At 40.6% G+C, this 22,814-nt stretch overlaps 1 protein-coding gene across 2 annotated transcripts in view; it reads right to left on the bottom strand.

Moving 5' to 3' along the window:
• The window catches only part of LOC141772478 (protein phosphatase 1 regulatory subunit 1A-like), a 67,549-nt gene extending 46,614 nt beyond the window's left edge, over positions 1–20,935 (bottom strand). Inside the window, exons 1-3 of one of the 2 annotated variants that reach the window (XM_074643485.1) lie at positions 20,786–20,899; positions 20,488–20,579; positions 5,089–5,149 (exon numbers count right to left, since the gene is read on the bottom strand). In XM_074643485.1, the coding sequence (XP_074499586.1) occupies positions 5,089–5,149; positions 20,488–20,568 (142 nt within the window). In that variant the 5' untranslated portion in view covers positions 20,569–20,579; positions 20,786–20,899. Of the gene's footprint in view, positions 1–5,088; positions 5,150–20,487 lie in introns of both variants that reach the window. The other variant, XM_074643495.1, reaches the window with a different exon arrangement.
• Positions 20,936–22,814: the final 1,879 nt, after the last annotated feature.

Genomic DNA, 22,814 nt, shown 5'->3' on the forward strand with positions numbered 1-22,814 from the left:
GACGTTCTTCCAAGTTTTATGTACTATAATACATTTAAATACTGTTTTTGTTAAGCTTTATTTAATTCCACTAAAGGTATCTCTTTGACTCTCTCCAGGAACCAATAAAGACATGAATCCTCCTCTTCAGGGAAGATCAAATTAGGCGCTCTTCTGCTTCCTCATTATTTAGCCCACAGCCTGCATCAGTTATCTGAACATCTTCGTCTGTTCCTCTGATGTGCTGTTGGGGTTCACAGAGCACAGGGCAGAGCAATCTGCAGAGCATTAAATAATGCAGGGCTCTGTCTGATGTGGGGCACACCATTACTGCACCAGCACAGCTCCTCTCCCTCATCATCATCATCATCGTCATCATCATATCTATTCCTCCCCATCCCCCTCCTCTCTGGCATCGCCTCCTTCTCACACACTCACAACTGTAACTGTGTCGATCTCTGCTTGTGTCTGATTTGATGTTTGAAGTTTTCTTTTTTTAATTCCTCTCTTGAACTTTTTCAATGCATGGCTGTCTTTCTCATCATTTCTCATTCTCACACACAGAGTGAGATTAAATACAAGTCCATCAAAATTAAACAAGTTTCACAACTATTTTCTAATATACATATTTTACTCCCCAAACATTGTCACCACCCTGATGAGGGCAAGATACCCAACAATACTCAGGCAATAGATTAGATTAGATACATTTATTAAATTCCAGAGGTGAAACTAGTTTGGTCGCCCTGTACAATGACACGTAACAAAAGAGATGTTTGTTGAAGGATTATCTTATGACATTTTTCCTAAAATATTGCAGGCTTTTATATTGCTTTTATCCAAAGACATATTCACCTTCTTCCTCACTGTTTGGCCATCGGATCAGTAACTGACAATCAAATCTTAATTCATTTCAAAGAACCTTTTTTTATGTTAGGTCGATTTTTTTTATGTTATTTACATTTATGGAGGCAGAGCACAATACAACCAAAAAACGAACAATGTTTAAAACTCATGTAAAATGAATATGACTGCAAAATAACAGGTGACAACTAGGACTGTCAATCGATTAAATTATTTAATCGCAATTAACATGTACCTTAAAGGCAGATTTTTCAAGTGTTTAATACTCTTATCAACATGGGAGTGGGCAAATGTGCTTGCTTTATGCAAATGTATGTACATATTTATTATTGTAAGTCAATTAACAACACAAAGCAATGACAAATATTGTCCAGAAACCCTCACAGGTACTGCATTTAGCACAAAAAATATATGCATGGCAAACTCAAGCCCAACAGGCAACAACAGCTGTCAGAGTGTCAGTGTGCTGACTTGACTATGACTTGCCCCAAACTGCATGTGATTATCATAAAGTGGGCATGTCTGTAAAGGGGAGACTTGTGGGTACCCATAGAACCCATTTTCATTCACATATCTTGAGGTCAGAGGTCAAGGGACCCCTTTGAAAATGGCCATGACAGATTTTCCTCACCAAAATGTAGTATAAGTTTGGAGCGTTATTTACCCTCCTTGTTGACAAGCTAGTATGACATGGTTGGTACCAATGGATTCCTGAGTTTTTTTCTAGTTTCTCTACCTTTAAAACTGAGTCCTGTACAACTTAAAAATCGCAAGTTGCGTTAAAGAAATTAGTGGTGTTTAAACAAATTTGGTCTAAAATTTGCGCTAACACGTTATTATCGCGTTAACTTTGACAGCCCTAGTAGCAACAAAATATATTATCTAACAAATAGCACACTTTCTCTTTTCCTGAAATCTTCTACTTTTTCTTATTTTTAAAAAATACCATTTCTTCACTTCACATATGATTTATATACTTGATCGCCTCACAAGTCTTTTCTCTCTCTCTTCTCGCCTCTGATCTACTAAGCAGGGAGGATTGTTGAGGGTTTTCTCTGCACTTTCATTCAGAGATCAAGGTTGACTCAGAGACACTCCACATGCTCAGTGTCTAATTACTGAATCAAACACAGACACGTGTAATCACGCACACACACACACATGCAGAGACACACATTAAGCAAACAGATCGCAGCCAAAGAAGACACCAATTTTTAATCAGATCCAATTAGAAAGACTGTTGTTTTCAAGATAAAAACTCTCAGAGATGAAATGCTGCGAGTTAAACAATATCACAATGGCAGTCTCTGCTGGCATCCTCAATGACGCATCAACTCTTCATTTATTCATACAAAACAGAGAATACCACCCTCCGTTTTCTCACCTGGAGAAAATTACACTCGCCGCCCTTTATTCCCAGCTGATCATCTTTTAATTTGGGTCACATTACACACTCACACACCAAAGTACAGCAGAGGCAGGGAGGGATGCAGGGAGCCGCTGGATGACTCATAGAAGATATAACTCTCTAGAGGGGCGCTGTGGTGTTTGATCATTAAGATCCCATGAGAGGACACACACACTCACGGCTGTTTTTGTTGCTCTAATGCAGCAGGAAGATTCATCTGGTGCATAATAGACTTGAGATGCTGCATCCCAGCAATCAAAATAAGAAATGGAAATGTCTGGAGTACTGTGAAACATATTGTGAAACATATTGTGAAACATATTGTGGCGATGGTAACTTATTATAGTGCTGGCATATGTAACCGCATTAATCACATTATGGGGACTCATCATCCATCTGTGGACATAAAGCTGGTACCCACAACGTTAAGCATTTATTTAAGTGTTCATTGGGTTGCAGGTTAGTTGAGCTGAGCATGTAGTGGTTATGGTTAAAGGATAATTATGGTGTATTACAATTTAGGTCTAATTTTTGTAGTTTTGGCAATCATTTCTATTTATTATGATACAACTGCATTCACCAGTATGGGGTGGGTGAAAAAAATTGATACAGCATAGTATCGCGATATTTTGTGTAGCAATATTATATCAATACACAGATGTCAATCATTAACCTCATAACTAGGGCTGCCCCGAATACCATTTTTTGGGGGCTTTGAAGCTTCTGTGAGAAATATTCAAAGCTATTCGAAGAATCCAACCATGTCATACTAGCTTGTTATCAAGGAGGCTAAATAACGCTCTAAATTTATGCAAAATTTTAGCGTGGAAAAACTGGCATGGCCTTTTCCAAAGGGGTCCCTAGAAACTCTCTCCTTAAAGGGACTGTTTGTAACTTTTTAAGCGTATAAATGTAGCGGGTCGGCACACATGCGCGTTCGCATATGCGCGCTCGCGTGTAGCCGGAGCCTCGTCTCCCCTGCCTGCTCTCCTTCACTCAGACAGCGCGCGCGTCCTCGCTGTCTCGCTCCACCTCTAGACGTGAACGCGCACTCACTACACACTGCAGAAGAGTTAGTTTAGCTCTGAGAATATCTAGTGAATGTAGAGTGGACGTTTGTGCAGAAATAAATGCTGCAGCTCCTCCAGACCAACAGAGGTTTTCCGTGTCTTGTGAAGTGACGGGTCTCCTCAACGAGTTATGTTATCGTCTCGTTACCGACCGGGTGCCGGTGTCTTCGGCTGCGGTCGGGAGGCGATAACGTAACTCGTTGAGGAGCCCCGCTGCTGAAGCCTGCGCTGAGCAGGAAAAGCCAACACTAGGATCAGCATTGATTCATGGAGAGACCTTCGTCTGGTCAGCTAACATTACTGCCAAGCAGCTGAAATATAGAGTGATATTGTGGTTTTAGCTGACGTGTGTCGCCTCACTGTTTTGAGCGATGCTCGTTCATGTCTATGTAGAGCGAGCAAGCGCGAGCTCGACGCTGACTTTCGTTGATTTCAAGGCCACAGGTGTCGCTGTTAAGCAGCATTTCTGAATCTTACAAATAGTCCCTTTAAGATATGTGAATGAAAACTCTGAGATGAACAGAGTGAAAACTGCATCTTATTAGATAAAACAGATGTTGAAAAACTTCATAATTTGCAGTTGAGAAAAGGTAATAAATCACAATATATCTTATCGCAATAGTCGCAGAATGTTTAAAATTGCAATAAGATTGTATCGTGATAATATCGTATCATGATAATATCGTATCATGATAATATCGTATCATGATAATATCGTATCATGGGACCTCTGGTGATTCCAACCCCTACCAAAGTAATTGCTGACATTTGGGAACGTAGACAGGTCAGACGGGGCAGGAAACCCAAGCAGTCAGATGAACAGAGAGTTTGTACTGTAACAAGCCAACAGTTCAGCCAGATAATCTAAACCTATCTATCTATTTTGAGGTAAAAACCGAAAATGGGCGCAAAATGTTGGTAATGATATCTCACTGCCCTGGAAAACTGTTGTTGCATGCACAGTCGGTTAAAGATGAACCAGGAATTCGGTCTGTTTAAAACTGTCAGTTTGGGTAATCATTTATTTCATTTTCAATTATCTTTAGCTAAGGCCACGTTCAGATATACTTTCGCCCTGTGTGAGAACATGACTTGCTTCACGCCTTCGAAGCAACAATGGTGCAAACGCAGAAGGCACCAGCAAAGAAGTTGAACTTAGCTGGCCTGCAATGCAACATCATCCGACAAGATGCTGTGATGGCTGATCAAATACATGCCACCACACATTCCTGACAGGCTCCTTTGTAATGTGAATGCTACTGTTTACATGTCAATCATCACAATATAGTTGCCAAAGTGATTATTTTACTGTTACTGAAACTGGACTTCCTGGATCATATCTTGGCTCATTCGTACCCTCACTAGCCGCTCGTGGGTGTGGTACACATTTCCATGGTAACAGCAAGCTCCACCAGTCAAAGACGTCGCTGTTACACTAAGGATTGTGGGTAGTGTAGTACTTCTCCATGATATAAATAAATAAAACATGTTTTTCTTAAAACAAGTTGATTCACAGACTTGTGGCTTCTACAAGAGCACTTACCATCGTTTCACAATCTTATAGCTTGTGGTACGTCTACCTTGGATGGTTACAACATTATGGCTAATAATCAAATAAAAACCTGGATTTTCACTTCTGGAACCTCAATGCTGAGCTCTATTATCAATGAAGTATAGGGTGAGGCTCGAGATAATGAATCAATACAATAACCTCACAAGAGAAAAATAGCCTGTATGTGTGTGTGTGTTTGCATTTCAGTGACTTACCAGGTGATGATTGATCACTGGATGCCACTAAAGTGGCAGGTGTGGGTCTGCGTCTTCTGATCTGAAAAAGTAGAACAGTTTCAGTAAGGCACATTATGAAGCTTTTTGAAGCTAAACATCATCTTAAAACCTTAAATGGTTGCTCTGCAACATCTTTAAGTTTGAAGTGAAATACTGAAATACTGACTGATAAATCTCAAGCACTTCCAGGCTGTAATTTCACACAGGCTTTGACCTCTAATGGGTTATATTGGCTCAACCAATCAAAATGATAAGCAGTGCACTCAAATTGGCACATTCTCATTACTCAGCCAATCAGGGAGAGTCTAGCGCTGCTCCCTCTGTACCAGCCACATGGCCAACTCAGCATCCAGTTTCTCGCATGATGCTGGCAGCCCATGACACAGCCTGTTTGATCCATATTTTAGGTTTGGATGTCTCTGAAGATGCCTGAGCTGGTGGAGAGCAATGCTGGATCTCACAGTGCAGTGAGATCAGCAGGGCCGCCTGCCACCACCTACTTGCTTCTTGGCTCACGATTAGTGGAGTGTGGCAGCGATGGACCATTCTGGGATGATACTTCAAAGAACACGCACATTACACTGAACTGTGCAGCAGAGAGTCCAAACCTACAGTATAACTGTTAGAAAGCTCTGCATGTGGATATAAAAACTACGCTTACAACCTTTGTTATTTTCAATCGCGAACAGGCCCTAGTATCTATTATGGTACGTGCCCACGGGCACGTTTTGGATGCGAGGGATCGCCTCGCTTCCCAGCATTGGACGCTTGATGGGCTGCTGCTAGACACCTGATTGGACGAACACTTTCCCTCGTGGGCTGCTGCTCCCATTAGTCAAACCACAACCAACATGGCAGCTAATTTGGAAAGTTTTTTCTATTATGAAAATAGCTCACTGAAATGTGTTTTTGAAAACATTTTATTCGAGAAATAAGCCATGCAGTTGCTGAATCTGTTTTTATTTTAGTTCCAGAGCGAGACGCGCCGGACGCCCCTGATTTACATAAAGAAGCCTCGATCTCAACTTTATGCAAATGAGGAGCAGCCAACATGACGCCTCATCTCTCAAATTGCGCCGCCACACAACCAGAATGCATTGCACGGCTGCTTACATAGACAATCAATGGGAAGCGTGGAAAGGACGGATCCTGTGGACATGTACCATTAGTATCCATCTATAAGAACATGTTGGGTGATGCAAACTGTTTTTTGATGGAAGTTATCAGCTGATTTCCTTAGTTTCAATTAAGAAAGTTCAGGTAAAAATAGGCTGCCAGGATTGCCAATGAATCTGATGCATGTTGAAACCACTAGAAAGGTATTCATTTGACTGTCAACTTAACTCTAATGGAAATAGGGAGAAGGGAGGTGAAAATAATAAGGGAGAAAATGAATGGCAACCCTCTTAACTGTGGGCAACAGCAGTAAATTAAAATCTATTTTGCACTTATGCAACTGAAAAATGTATTTAGGTCTCCATCGCAAACCCCCCCCCCCCCCCCCCCCCCCAATGTAAGTCAATTACACTCACACACACACACACATACACACACACACACACACACACACTAATGCACTCCTCACACATAGCTGACAGGTATGCTGACTAATGCTAGAAGGCATACGAGCCCCAGTCCTCCATGCGTCTTTTCTAAATGCTGCTTGTGCACTTACAAAGCTGTGTAGTCTTCTCCAGTCAGCCATATAACCTCAGCCTGCACACAGTGCAGCATCACACTGCATTTTATGAGACAGTTTAAATCAGCTAGTAGTTAAACTCTTTTCCATCGAGATGAGAAACTAAAGATCAAAGTTTTAAGCTGTGCTGTGAGTCTACAATGGAAAACAAAACATGAAGACTGCTTTTTAATGCAGGTGCATTCAAAGTTAAAAGGTAAAAGAAAAGTGACAGAGAATCAGAAAGTGAATCGTTGCCCTTGGATCCCTTCACGCAGGTTTGACTTTGAGGCTTTGCTGTGCTCAACAAAATGCGTGAGGAAATTATTAAATAACACAAAATGGTTAGAAGCACAAAACATCTCTTTAGACTCTGTTAAAAAAAAAATACAGATGTAGCTGCAGAAAAGAATGAAAAGTGAGCAGTCAGTAGGATCTCAGTAGCACAGTCTAATTGGGTATTCAAATGTTAAGAGGCTTCATCTTCATTACCTTTCAAATCACAGCCACAGAGTACAGGAAGGCTGTGTGAATAGGAAGAGGCATTGAGTGACTTTTCTTTTCTTTACCAAGCATGCAGAGAGACGCATGTCGACCATTCAGTGTCACCTTCCTGTATCGCTGCTACCTTCCTTTCTGTATCCGTCGCTAATGTTAATATGTTCTCACAGTAATGTCTGTGTTCACGCTGACATTATCACAGGAACAGGTAGAGCTATCCTTGCACGAAATTGTGTCTTGTGTCATTGGATAGCAATCCAATGCTCAATTGCTCAAGCTATATTTTGCACCTGCATCCCCAGTATATTGGCGGCATCTGGGCAACAAAAATGAACAATTCTTCGACATACAGTTGATTTAGCTTGGCCAACAAATACCTGGAACGAGTAACCAAGATGAGGTACTACTGTAAATTGCCCCCACTGTCTTCTCTGTCTGTGTGTTGGAGTGTAACATTTATTATCGGTGCAGCAGAGGTCACACTTTTTCCACACATGAATCAAAATCTTATTGGAGAAACAAAATACAATCACAAGTAATCACTCAAGTTGCCTTTGAGTTACATTGTGATGGCAGGTGTGAATTGCAGCAAACTGATTTAGACAGTATGGATATACAACACCTGAATGCAACACAGTCATTTGAACCATGCTTTATACTCTGATAATATTTACAGCTAAAAGTATCTTTGAGGAATATGAACTTATAATTATTTTGCATAAACATCTTGCTGAAATTAGTGACTGTAATGAGTAAGTGATTGATTATTAAACCACAGCAGTCTGACATCTTTATCATCGTCCAGGATCAGACGTCAGACCCACACCAAGTTTCCATATTGCTTTAAAGGTCCAGTGTGTAGGATCTGGCAATATCTAGCGGTGAGGTGAGGAGATTGCAACTAACTGAATCCTCTCCCGTGTGCCAAGCGTGATGGAGAGCTACGGTAGTCAACGGCAAAATGTGAACGGCCCTATCTAGAGCCAGTTGGAGCAGAGCCAGTGCGTAGAGTGTGTGTGTACGTGGGAAGTGAGTGGTGAAGCAAGAGAGAGCGAGCAGCGGTGACGGGAACGAGTAACGTTATCGACTCCAGCCCAAGCAAGAAAAGTTAATCTGTGAAGACTTTATGTTCGTTCTGGAGTACTGTAGAAACATGGCGGTGCAACAGGGCGGACAGCGTGGAGAGGACCCGCTCTATGTAGATATGAACGGCTCATTCTAAGGTAACGAAAACACGATTCTTATTTTCAGGTGATTATACACAAAAGAAAACATACTTTTATTAATACTATATTCCATTTCTGCCAATAGATTCCCCTAAAAGTTACACACTGGTCCTTTAAATAAAGGGTCTGAAAGTTTAGAAGGCTCTATACAACACCATAAGTTGAAAGGTCCCCTGAGCAAAGTCTGCTATGTGGCTGTTTCACAATCAAAGTAGTTTTTTGCAGAGATATAAACTTTGTAGCTGTATCAAAATCAAAGTTTCTATCTATGGAAAGTATTAAATCATATCAAACTGTAAGTTCTGTTTTTATTGATTTTTCCTGCTGAAGTTTTGTTTTTGTCAGGTTCGGTTTTACTGTATTTGATTTGTTCCGTATATTTCTTTGAAGCACTGTGAAGTCTCAGGTTTAAAACTGATATATAAATCAAGTTGTATTTAAGACTCTTGTGTATACTATAAATCCATGTACTAATATTTTAGCCTTGTGCGTGTGTTTTGTTGCCATTCCAGAAAACCCTCCTCCCGGCCCACATTAAAGCTCAACGAGCCATGGCTGTGTAGAACTGATTATGCCCAGAGTCGTTGTTATTCTCCTCAGCCGGCAGCAGAGCAAACTCCCTGATCCTTCGCTCACACAAATACCACCGCTTACTGGACAGGCTCACCACTCAAACCAGCGCGCCTGCCTTTCTACCCACAGTCCGTTTAAAATGCAGTTCTGCCACTTCTCACAACAACGAACAAAAACAGCTTTCTAAAAGTGATGGGTGGGCAGGAAAAGCCGTGCATGCCTGATGTTCTTGTGTGGGGGCAGCAGACAAAATACCCTTGAATGGAAAATGTAGGTCAGGCCAAGAGACAGCACAGACAAAGTCCTGTTTCACATTTGCCACTTGTGTTTAGTTGGCATTGGCTACTTGTTTGGGGCCCCACAGACCCCAATTCTGTCAGTGCAAAAAAAAAGAATAATAATTGCAAAATCAACCAATTAATTTCCCTCAAATATTTTGATTCTCTTCTGACCTCAATAAAAACCCAATATGTAGAAAAGCACTGAAGTGGTAACCCTTCCTTTGCCACAAACTGAGCTTGTACATTAGATGAAGGCAACAAAGTACGACCATAAAACCTGGTTGTTACACCAAGTAAGGAAATATTTCATCTTTTATATGTGACATGGGTTATGCATATATATAAATAGAGAGCCAAAATCCCGTTGTCACGTCCAGGCTAACCTCTGTTCCACTAGCTTCTGCAACTCAGTGCAATGTCACCTTCTGCATTTCTTTCATCTGTCTTTCTGAAAGAAATGGCAAAAAGGCTCCTGAGGTTTACGGGAAATGGTGTTTGTTAATGGCCGAAATATTAAATAAACAACATAAATTGTTTCTCAAAAAACTGCCATCTTTGTCATGGATGTATAAAGAGAACTGGATACAACGTTGTAGGTGGGCTCCCATTCATTCCTATAAGAATTGCTCAGTGGCACATACCGAGTGACAAAGTACCCGGATCTTCCGGCGATCTTCGGCATCCATTGGGCCAATAGAGCAGGCGCACTAGCATTTCCTTTAACTCCGCCTCCCAGCCCTCGCTCCAACCTCGGTCTGGGTCTCATTCACATGAACGGAAGAAGGGAAATAACTCTGGATTCAGCTATTAGTGCATTTTACAGCTTTTAGGACCTAATGATTTAAATAAGGATATTAGAGTGTTTGTACTGGGTAGTTGATTTACCTAAAAAAAATGATCCACTGTGTTACAGACGTGTCTTTCCCAATGTAAGTCTATGGGAAAAAGTCTTTCTGGGCCTAATGGCATCACGTGACAGACACAGAAGTTGTAGTACCACCGTTTGGCCATTATGTAAAATTTGCTTCAAAGCCCGGCGCTCTTCCTGGTCCTTATCCAGAGACATATGAATGTTATTTACGTTATTGTGTCAAATGTCAATGGGATTTTGAACTTAAACTTTATTAGAATCATTATATACATACAGGTACGTACATAATATTTGACCTCTGCATTTAACCCATCCTAAGCATTTAGGAGCAGTGGGCTGCTGTGAAGCGCTTCGTCAAACGGACAGAAGGAGCCGGGAATCTAACCTCTAACCTTGCGGTTCGAGGATGTTTGAGCTACAGCTGCACCACCGAATGAGGTTTTCTTACTTTTGGAACAGAACCTGGAAGTTCCCATTTCACTTTGACTCTATATTTCTTTTGTTTGTCAAAAAGTAATTTATACACGAAGAAATGTTTGTTATCATACATAGGGGCGTTTCTTATATTTGGTGTAACTCCCTGTTAGGCCTCTTATGAACAAACTCCGATAACTAATCTAAATAGACCTGTGTGAAATTTGGGAGGGATAGTGCCATGTAAAAACTTCTGTTAACACCAATCACAGATATAGAGCATATGGACATCCATTGTATTTACCCATATTTTACAGCTGGAGTCTCTGAGACCCCCAACAGAACTAATGTGCCATCTTCTGTAGAGGACTTTTGACATATGCATCATTTCTAAATCATGTTTTTAAGCAAATTTCATAAAATTAGGAAAGGTCATAAACAAACTTTTTTTTATCAAACTGATAAAACAATGTCACGTGTGTTTTTTGAGCCCAGTACCCCACACTGAACATGAAAGTGGTGTTGTCTCAGTGGTGATATTATGCATTTTGTTGGATTTTGTCCATGTATGCCCACTGTTCTTTCACATTTGAATTTCAGTGGAGGTGAATTAAGATGGTTGGAGGAGTTACCGCTATTGTTCAGGTTTTATAGCTTGAAACAGATTTGACCTTGGGAACTCTTATCGTGGAATAACCAAACTCCTAACTAATTGAGGTAGAAAAAAGGTTTATAGTTCAAAATGTGCTTAAAAGGAAATACAGAGGCATAAAGCCTTTATCTCCTAACCCTGATTTCCTTGTGAGAAAATCACTGGTAGTTTTGTAATAGTTGTGCTATCAGAGTTGCCCTGTGACCTACACAAGAACAATGTGTTTGCACCAGTCAACGCCATGAATAAGAAAAAGGGAATTCACACCCAGTAAACTCTGGCAGAAATAAAGGTTAGAGAAAAATTTCCCAGCACCTTGTTATTGGGTGGACCGAGGCAGGACTGAGCTGTAAGATATTCAGCACAATGCACAGACGAGGATTCCTGTGATTCCTCGTCCTGTCATTTGAAATATGATCTTGGTATTGTTCAGGGTAAAATCAGTGCTCAGCCATTATTCATCCTCACACTCTCCAAATGTGGTCTCAATTGGCTCTGAATAGAGGGAATTACTGTATTCATAGGGCATTGAAAAACCCAGATCACTGACTTCTACTTTCTTTTATCTCAGTTTCTTCAGTCCTTTGCCTCCCTCTCACTTCCTATCAATCTGCCTCCCTGTAACAGCTCTCATCGTCTTCTCTCTCAGCTGCACTGGGGGAGCAGGGCCTAGATGCACAAGCTGCAAATTCATTGCAGTCACTGTAGATCTTTGCTGAGAATCAAAAAAGGTAAATAGTAGCAGTTTATAATGAAATACAACTAAAAAGCAATGAGGGCTAAACATTATGTTTTCAATGAATGCAGCGTGGAAGTTATCTGCCTGTTATTGCAGCAGCTGTTATCTGTTCAAGTTAACTTGTGCCTTGAATGATAAAAACAGGACCAAACGTGTAAAGGAACTGGAAACTGAATCAAAGTGTTCTTGATCTCAGACAGAAGTAGACAAAAGCGGGCTTCTTGTTTCTTGCTGGCAACTATTGATTTTTCTGAATTAATTGTCCTTGGAAGATTTTATCAGCTGTAGCTAGCGAGCTAATTAAGCCAACAATAGCTCCATGAGTTAGTTGAAAACTCCATTTCCGTTTGACTTCTTAATCTTTCCAGCTGACTCGTTTTTAAACAAGGATCTTGTAAAATGGGTCTTAGATATGACCTTGGAGGCTACCGTGCTAAAAGACTGAGACTGAGTCTAAGTTCAGACAGCTATTTTGTTCTTATATAACCTTGTTTGGCTGCTTGGCTTACATAGGATACTTGTTCGTATTTTCTAATTGCCATGTTTTCACTTTAAACGCTACAAGAGCAAACGCTTCTAGGATGAGGACAAACTGATGTGTTAGACAGTGGCTGCACCCAAAATCACATACTGTGCACTACATACCCAATATGTGTACAATCGTTCCACATACTTTTCTGTGAATAAACAGTAGTATGTATCTTTTCGGACGCACTGAGCTGTAATTTACGTCGTCACATCCTGAGAGCCTCCTTGCCGGTAGGAGACGTGTAACCATGGTAACCTGTGCCAACCTTATGTGACCAAAACAACGATTTGTGTCTGAATTAATCTAATATATATATTACACCTAACAAAGTAAAAATGTATACTTAAAGTTAAATTGAAGTGTTACTGACATTACAGAACTGTCCATAAATGTCTTTTATGGACGTTGTCGTCACTATCGCATTGCATTGTGGGATTTTTATGCCGGCGTAGTGTCCAGTGTTGCATACTGTAATATTACACCTGAAATAGTCTGCTATTGGCGTATTATTGGTTTCATACCAAGGTTTTGGACATACTAAAATATCTCACATACTGTTTTAGTGTACTAAATAGCATGTTAGTATGGACTTTCAGCCACAACCAATGTAACAGTATATCTCATATAACATTGACTGAAGTTACATGTTAACTTCCCCAAAAACAATAAAGAGAAGCACAGGTTCCGTTATCGTTACCTTAAACTTCTATTAACATCCAGGACAACTTTCCACACACTGGGGTAATACCAAATGGTCTATATGGTAGTGGTGACCTTGGACCTTGAACCTTGACCTTGGAAGTAATGCTCAGTTACCATAGGTAGTATGCTAGTTAGACATGCTAATGTCTGCAACTTAAGTTAACAGATAAACAGACCTTTTAATACATTTCCCAAAACTTTTGATCCTTCTTCAGCGTGTGAGGAAATCCAAAGCTTGACAGGACTGCTGTGCCTAGTTACGGTTGCTATGCTATGATTGAACAATCACTGCACTGGGGAAAAGTTATGAATACAAATGTACCGTTTCTAACTGTACAAATCAGTAATGAATATGTCTCCTGGTTAAAACCATATATTCTCAGTTTAACAGGTCTTGAGTGCCTTAATGTGCAAGAAATATAAATGGTGTGATATGAATATAATCTACTGCACTTGAAAGCTCTTGGAAAATGGCCCTCCTGAGGCAATACAGAGTAATGTTATGTTCTCAGTCAAGGACAAAGATGGCCTGACACATATCAGCATAGGGAATAGGGAGGACACTGAAATAAAATCACCTCAAAATGTCCCGATTCATCATTTCAACAAGAATTACACCGTCTTTATCTATGAATGTAGATTTCTCAAGCAGGTGCCCTTCATCTAAATGATATAGGCAAAGATCTCAGCTGAATATTAACTGTGTTGGTGTGGGAGAAGATTTTTAATTGATCTGTGAATTATCTCTCAAAGCCGTAAGCAAGCAAGCAAGAGACATTTGAGTTTAATTTAGAAGTAAACCAGCTGTGTTAATCATGTTATGCATACTCCATTTACAACCTTAATGAGAGAAAGTGGCCTGGTGTTAACAAGGCTAGTCATCTGGCTATAATGGATTCATCGGTGTGTGTACGTTGACTACAATGTAGACAGACAGCCAAAGTTAAAGCAATAGTTTGACGTTTTGACGTACTTTGTTGTCAAGAGGGTCGATAACACTCTCATATCCGTCTGCTAAATTTAAGGCTACAGCTCAGCACACAGACTGGAAACAGGGAGAAAACATTTGTCAACCACATGTGCAGTCCCCCCCAAACCCTGGAAAACACTGTCATCCGTTCAGCAGGGCTTCAGCCAAGCCATCTATCATGTTCCTGGAGCATGTTTAAGCCTCTATTCTGTATTGTTAAAGGAAAAGTTTGACTTTTGAGCAGATCAATACGACTCTAATATCTGTCTGTTTAACATAAAGCTGGATCCAGGAGATGGTAAGTTAGCTTAGCATAAAGACTGGACGCAGGGGGGAAACAGCTAGCTGTCTCCGTTTAAAGATAATAATAATATTCGCCTACCTGCATCTCTAAAGAAACCTGACCCTGTCAGAAGCGTCATTGGAAACTGTTTGTAAAAAGGAAGGCACTTTCAAAAAATTTGTGGCAGATGATTGGATGAACTGTCAATCTGTTAATCAAACTAATGAAAGCAAAACTAACCGAAGGCCAAAAACATCACCTTCAGTGTCGTTCTTTACTCTTCTTTCAATTGAGAAATACTCTCCAGTTCGGATATAATTGATGCTATTGCAGCATCTATGCCAACCTCTTCAGGAGCCGCCACTGTTGTTTAGAATGAATAGTCGCCTCTCTGTGTCGTCTCACGCTATGGTCTCACCAGGTCTCAGGTCTCACACACCTAAACCACACCCGTAGCTGCAGTAGTTCCTCACAGGACGCTGATTGGTCCGTTGTCTGGCGAGCCGGACACAAACGCATTACTTGAAGCCTGACAAGATGGATTTTCGTTGGACATTTGATCTTGAGATTCTCGCGTGATCTCGTGACATCGCGAGAATCCAGCTGCCGTGCAAGGTCACCTCTAAAGCTCCCTTATCTTCACGTTATACCTCATTTATTTTATCTGTACAACTAGAATTACCGCCTTGCGGTTATATGCCTCCGCCAACAAGTCAAGTTGCAGTTTACATCCATGTCTGTCCAAAATGTCATCACATCATCATTTTTATCCTATTACAATTTATGTGAAATTGTCATAATTAGCTTGTGAATTCTTGAGTTATGGCAATAAATGTGTTTTGTTAGGTCACAGTGACCTTTAACCTTTGAGAAGAATATCTAAATAACTTCAGAAAAGGAATCTGTAAACTACAATCCACTGTCACCATCAGGCCTTGCCCTCTATCAGGATCAGTTTGTGCTCGGAAGTACACAGTGAGCTCTAACGTAATGTTACGATAACAGTGGCACACACTGTATCTGTCTGTGGATAAGAGGATGAATGTGAGCTGTTGTTATGAGGGCAAGACCTCAGGGAGGCTGTTCTGACTGACGTGCAGGTCTCCACGGAGACTGATTCATCATGTTGTGAAGGGTCAGGTTGCAGAGATTACTGAACCATGGGTGAAGCCCCCTAGAGTAACATACATAAGTGTGCTTGTAAACACACAGACAAGCACATACACACATTTACTTTGTGTGTTTTTTTTCTTTTACTTTACATCTGACTGTTTCGCTGATGGGCTGTCTGTCTCGGTCATCTGTCTCACACACACACACATATAAAACCACTTAAGAACCGGCATGCCATGCAGACTCAGTGGTCTTCGAATAAATAGAAAATGTATCCTACAAGGGTGAAGTCTCAATGGCAATCAGCCAAACTTTAGTCGTGCTTATTGATGCCAAGAGCTGAGAACTCTCTTGAGTCTTTGAAGAAGAAGTAAACTGAATTTCACTATATAGCTAAAAGGAGATCTGTCTGCTGGTGAAGAAGAGTAGGTAAACACCAGGCTGGACGTGTTTAAGATCCTGTATTGAATGGCTGCAGCCTGGGATCACACATCAGTTTGGCTAAATAAATACAGACAGAGTGGACACAGACTCCCGGACACGCAGACACAAACAGGTCAGACAGGGAATTTAATTAAATCTGTATCTTGATGTGCAGAGAAAACGAAAAGTAAGAGAGACAAATGCACTGCGAGGATGCACAGACTCAAAAACACAGAAGTACACACACACACACACACACAGTTAGACAAACACACTTTTTATAAATGTACCACAGACGCTAATTTACAGACACAGTGTCCCTAATATCATTTGGCCAATTACACATAATGTTTCTTAGTTCAAACAGCAACATAATCAAACCACACTGGCACAAACCAATAAGTTTCAGTCCTGGATAATAACATCATGCAACCTTTGTGCTCATCTGCTGGCAGTTTCATTAATCCTGACCATTTCAGTCCTCGTTGATGCAGGCGATGCCCGTGGTTACTGTAGTCACAGCAAGTGCTATTTGATACTACAGATCGAAGAATTCTCATTCATTCACTATCTTTATAATATCATCACAGCCGTGCGCCTTGTTTCCACACAAATTTGTTGTGTACGTAATTCCGTATAGTATACAGAGTCCGCCCCCTAGTGTTTAACGCAAGAAAATGCATCTCTTTACGGCTGGATAGAAACGCCACCGCAGAAATGGGAGAGAAGTGAATTTTGCCTGCTTTTCGGCATCCAGTCTAGACGAGTCGCATTTATAAATTTTGTGAAATGTTTGATGGCATATTAGCTAACATTGGTACCATATAGCTGTGTATGCATGCATAGTGGTTCATACATATTTTAACAAAATATTTTACAGTCATCAAACTTTTGATTTAGAAAAAAATTATAAATAGAGCTGTATTACGTTCAAATCAGGTTCATGCTAACTTCCTGCGGCACACATACGCATACGGTCTGTCCAAAATGTGCCACAAAGTTCAAGTTTTTCACCGTACACCTGGAAAATTCCAGACTGAAACAATACGGATGGGGGAGTTTTGCAAACACATAGGAGATCACGGAGGAGGTCTCTACTTTATTCGTTCCATTGTAGAATTTTTGAGGGCACTATATGATGGATAAATCCGTGGCGGACAGTAAATATAGTGCACTATATAGTAAACAGGGAGTGATTTTGTAAAGCCAATGAGATAAAATTAAAAACAGTAATGCTGGATTACATGATACATCATTTTCTGTTAATTCCTCATAGGCAATATGAATCCAGCTAGTTAGATAGCTAAATAGGTCAATAGAGTACTTTTTTAATCCCAAAGGGAAATTGTAATATTACAGTACAACAGCTACTTAACATAAATCACAAAAACAAATGAGGTATGTGAGAAACAAATACAATTAAAAAGATAAATTATTATTATTAGACTAAATGAAATAAAAAATATATAACAGAATAAAATAGAAAATTCAGAATAGAGACTAAATATGGGACTATATAGTTAGCTCTAATATGTACTGAATATACACTGTAAAATGATCGTAATATACTCTACATTAGTGAAAATAATGAATGGAGAAGTTATTACTGAATGTAAATACACTGAATGGCTATTGCTGAAAAAAATGCTGACCATAAATAATATCAATGTTCATGATTGACAATCAATTCATGTTTAATCTCTAGCATTATAACTTTAAGAGTTAAAAAGTTATACTCCAAAGTTATGTACATTTAAGTTAGAAGGCAGATAATGATCTTAAGTTCTTCATTTAGTATCACTAAAGCGTGCGAGGACTCTCTTTTAAACAGCACTACAACTTTATTATTTCTAGGCACTTTTATAAGGTTGAGTTTCTTTGTTCTTCTATTCTGTGGAACAAAACTCTTCAAGGTAACTTCAAGGGACAATGAAGTATTGAATGTGTAGTAAAAAGTGTATTTCTTCTGTAGTAACACAATGCAGTGTACAGTTATAATAGTTGCTGAAACTTTTTGTCTACACACAAGTGATCTCTAGTTAACTAAGTATGTGATTTCTAAAACCGATTGACCTTTTTCACAGCAGACATGTTGGCATGTAATAGCAGGAAAAGCGAATAGGTGAAATTGATAACATGAATAACAACTACACTCTATTTAGGTGAGCTACATGCGGGGCTTTGGTATTGTGCATGCTGGCTCACTGTCACGGCTGACTCAGACACTTGATGGAACTGAGCCATCGTTAATGAAATGTGTTTCACCTTTTGCTTTTCCTGCTATAAGACAAGTCAAAATGTCTGCTGTGTAAAAGGCCTATTGGCTGCATCAGTGATGGTTTAGGTTTGTCCTGTTAAAGCGGGTTAAACATGTATCCTGTACTTTATATCTATTATTAATTTAGATCACTTTGTAGAAGTCTGTTTTCACTTTGACATGTAAAGGGACAGTGTGTAGGATTTGGTGACATCTAGTGGTGTGGTTGCAGATTGCAACCAACTGAGTTCCCCTTCACTCCTCCTCCCTTTCCAAGACTGTGGTAACGTGAGCCATGGAGTGCAAAATTGTGTTAACGCCGTTCGCCTCGCTCAGAGGCCATCCTTACCATAATAACACTACTTTAGGAGCAACGGAAGTCAGACGGCAGCTGGCGGTACCACGGTTTTGCACTCTGCGGTTCACGTTACCGCAGTTTCACAAGCGTGTCAGAAATCTACGGTGGCCTTCGGGTAACGTAAAAACATGAAAGGCTCTCTCTAGAGCCAGTGTTTGGTTTGTCCGTTCTGGGCTACTGTAGAAACATGGCAGAGCAACATGGCAGACTCCGTGAAGAGGACCCGCTCTCTATGTAGATAAGAAGGACTCATTCTAAGCTAACGGAAACACAACGATTCTTAGTTTCAGGGGATTATACACTAATGAAAACATACTTATTGATATTATATTCCATTTCTCCTAATAGATCTCACGAAATGTTACACACTGTTCCTTAAAGTTTGTTGTTATATTACTGGGAAAAATTAAAAAGTATCAACGGTAAAAAAAAAAAAGAAACTTTTTGTACTTTATAATTGCAAACCATGACAAACAATGTAATAATGATGTATGCATTAAAGCTGTTCTCCTTCGTAAGCAAGCTATTTCACTTACAGGTAATCCATCTGAGGGGGGACTTTTATGCACAGAAGGATATTATGATGGTTACAGTGCGTTCTGCACATTCACTTCCTCACATCTGAGCTTCACAAAGTCACACTTCATCATACCAGCAGCAGCTCTAACTCAACCTGAACCTTACTACCCCTGATCATACTGTACTCTCAAACCATCCAATACAACATCCTCACAAGGGCAAACTCACCTACACAGACATGCACAAAGCAGTCCTTCTAACATCTCCTCTCTTACAGTCACAGTGGGGAAAAGAGTGACCAGCAGAAATGAATATGTATATAAACGAGGTGTAGTCAGGCTCATAAATCTTTGCTGGTTTTTATTCGAGGCTCATTCGTTATTAATGACCTTTCATGTTATATTTATAAAAACAAGAAAATGGGGCACCTCTTTTCACTGCATTCTCTAAAGATGCACGGATTGCACCCATTGGGTTTTTCAGTCACTAAAAAGAAGAGTTCTTTGCTCTCGTGTCTTTAAGTGATGCTGAGTTCATAAGATCCTAAAATAAGTGAATAATAACAGACCTTTCCATCTTTTCAAACCTCCTTCTGAGAGAATTTGCTTTAAACCGAGCCACGCCATGCAGTTACCATCTATTATTTACCTATACATATTATCCCATTGTTGGTAGCTGGTTTGATTTGGAACAATTTTATCTTGTGATATAAGGCAACTTTTGTCCGTATCTCTGCTGTATAGTGCGATGCAGCCAGTCACTGAAACCAAAACAACACCAAACCCCAGGAGACACATCCATACACTGCAACACCCCCTTTTTAACACTGCTGAGATACTGTGTCTGTCTCTAAGAATCTGCTACGCTGTGAGTTGAGGTGGAAAAAAAAAAAATCAATCTGAATTTGATCATGACCACTTTAGCGCCTCATTCAAAAGACACAGCTTGCTAATTAGGTGCAAGGGGAGTAATAAGAAACTGAAAATGTGGTTTCTTTAAAGAGGCAATTTGTCATCAGACTATACGCATTAGACACTGCGCTTTTTATTCCAGCTGAGTTGCTCAGCTGTGTGTGCACCCGCTGGCTTTGATGACAGGAATAAACGTTTCTCAGTTTTTTTTGGTGACAAGCATTGACACTGATTTCCTTTTAAATCTTTTCCACAATAACCTTGCTAAAAGTCCAATCATGTCACTGAAGCATTAAAGAGACCTTTAAAAGTCCCACATCACCCAAACCACCTCCTCTTCCTCCCCCTTGCTTCCGTTCCCCTCTCCCTCCTCCTCACCTGTTCAGATGCCTCTGGGTCCAGGTGGGTGTCCAGTAGGGGGACGGTGAACTGTATCTTCCTGGGGCTCCCGGTGTCCATGGTAGCTCTGTCTGTCAAAGAGGAGGACAGGACGAAGAGGAGGATGAGGAAGAGTAGGAGGAGGGAGAATCCGTACAAGAAAAGGAGGGTAAAGAGCTCAGTGAGGCAGGCTGAAAATAAGTGAGCTCCAGTTTAGGAAACAACTAAGATTGCATTATAGATTCTGCCTATTTTCTGTTCTTTAGTTTTATCTTTTAACACACTTTTCCCTGATTACCTAGCCTTTTATTGGCACCCTGTTTGTTTCTATCCTAAGCACCTGCTGGTGTCTCTATCCCGGCTTCACTCTCCTCTCTCTAACCGTCTCCCCCGGCTCTCAGCGCTGAGGCAAGGGCATTCTGGGCTAGGAACACCTCTCCTTCGCTCCCATTCGCTGGGTCTGACTCCCTTTCACGCAAGTCCCACCCTCTCTTCACATTTCTTTCCATCGGTATTGGATGTCTGATATCAGGGCTGTTCTGCAGCAGCCTCTGCACAGCCGGGAGAGAGTGGATGACAAAGACATCCTCTCTCTTTCTCTCTCTCTCTCTCTCTCTCTCTCTCTCTATCTATCTATTAGATGGGTAGGAAAAGATGCATGATCCAGCCTCTGCTTTAAGAGAAAGTATTTTTAAAATCACCTTCCTACATGTGCTTAAATATAACCTTCATGATATTTCAAATACAATGAGTCTTCTCTCTCACACAAGCAAGTAGCAGTAGGTAGAATTGGAGCAAATATGATTAAAGAAAGTTATTTTCATTAAACAGTCACTATATCCTGACAGTATAGTGCATGAGATAGATAATCTGAAAAAAAATCATGTGCCTCTATGTGTCCTCCGGTGTCCTCCGGTGACCTCCGGTGCTCCTAACGGCATCTGCAAGATTTCACAGACCGAAGGAAAACAACCAATCAGAGCCGAGCTGGAGCCTGCCGTCTCTGAGCAGCTGTCAATCACTCACTAACTCCGATCAAACGATTAAACTAGGCAGCACTGATCAGATATGAATCAGTATTCTGTTACTGTAATGCCTATTTCTCGCCTCAAATTTTTTCAGAATCATCTTGTAGTGTACTGTTTAGCTGTAAAATGAAAAAGTTTGTGACCCGGCAGCCATGTTGAGATCAGTTGAGGAAATACCAAACACCACCCACCAGCCGGAGCACAGCCAATAAGAACGCTCTCTCTCTCTGAAATGACTTGTGATTGGCCAAAGTCTCCAGTCACGGGTTAGATTTTTTAAAGCCTGAAAACAGAGCCATGAGGAGGTGCAGAAGTCTAGTTTTTCTCAGAACATCACTCATTTTCAACCGCTTATCCGGGGTCGGGTTGCGGAGGCAACAGCTCCAGCAGGGGACCACAAACTTCCCTTTCCACATTAACCAGCTCTGACTGGGGGATCCCGAGGCATTCCCAGGCCAGTGTGGAGATATAATCTCTCCACCTAGTCCTGGGTCTTCCCCGTGGCCTCCTCCCATCTGGTTGTGCGACGAACACCTCCCTAGGGAGGCGCCCAGGGGGCATCCTTACTAGATGCCCAACCCACCTAAGCTGGACACTTGAACACTTGAATTACAATATGCTGAAAGGTTATTTTGGAATTTTTGCCCAATGATGCCAAAAACATTCTGCCTACTGCAGGTTTAAGTTATATGTATATACACTTCTGATAATATTTAATACAGCAATTTAACCTGTGAGTCACAGACAAATATGTTAGCATGTTTTTTTTAAGAATAACAGCTCTTTTACCCAGATCACTGCAGTATATTTCTTCATAAATAGGGCTACATAATGACAGCTTTGAGCCTAAACTGAAGAGAAAGCTGTGAAATGGTCATCTGAGCTTTGTTCATGTCTGACCAAGCTTGTCCTCGCTGCCGCCTGGCTAGCACAATCTGTATTGATCGCCTCTTAGTGTCCCTACATCACACGTCTACTGGGCCCTGATACCCGACACCGGTCAAGAGGGCATATGACCGGTCTGTTGTTCCAGATTTGCAGTACATTATCCGACAGGTTTAACTGAATTCAAAAATTCAATCACATAAAAAATTATACTTTAATTTAGCCGATAGATCATCTTGAAAATTGATGAACAGATGTTTACAGTTTCCTCCAAGCACTAACTGGTAGCTTTAGAGATGATTGAGAGAGGATGGCAGTCACATTTAGACCACTATAGGCCTATGACTGTATCAGCAATATACATTGTATAGGACATTAAGCCGTTATATGCTAGTTCACAGTTGAGACAGACAG

This window comes from Sebastes fasciatus, chromosome 1 (genome assembly GCF_043250625.1).
Source record: "Sebastes fasciatus isolate fSebFas1 chromosome 1, fSebFas1.pri, whole genome shotgun sequence".
NCBI classification, from domain to species: Eukaryota; Metazoa; Chordata; class Actinopteri; order Perciformes; family Sebastidae; genus Sebastes; species Sebastes fasciatus.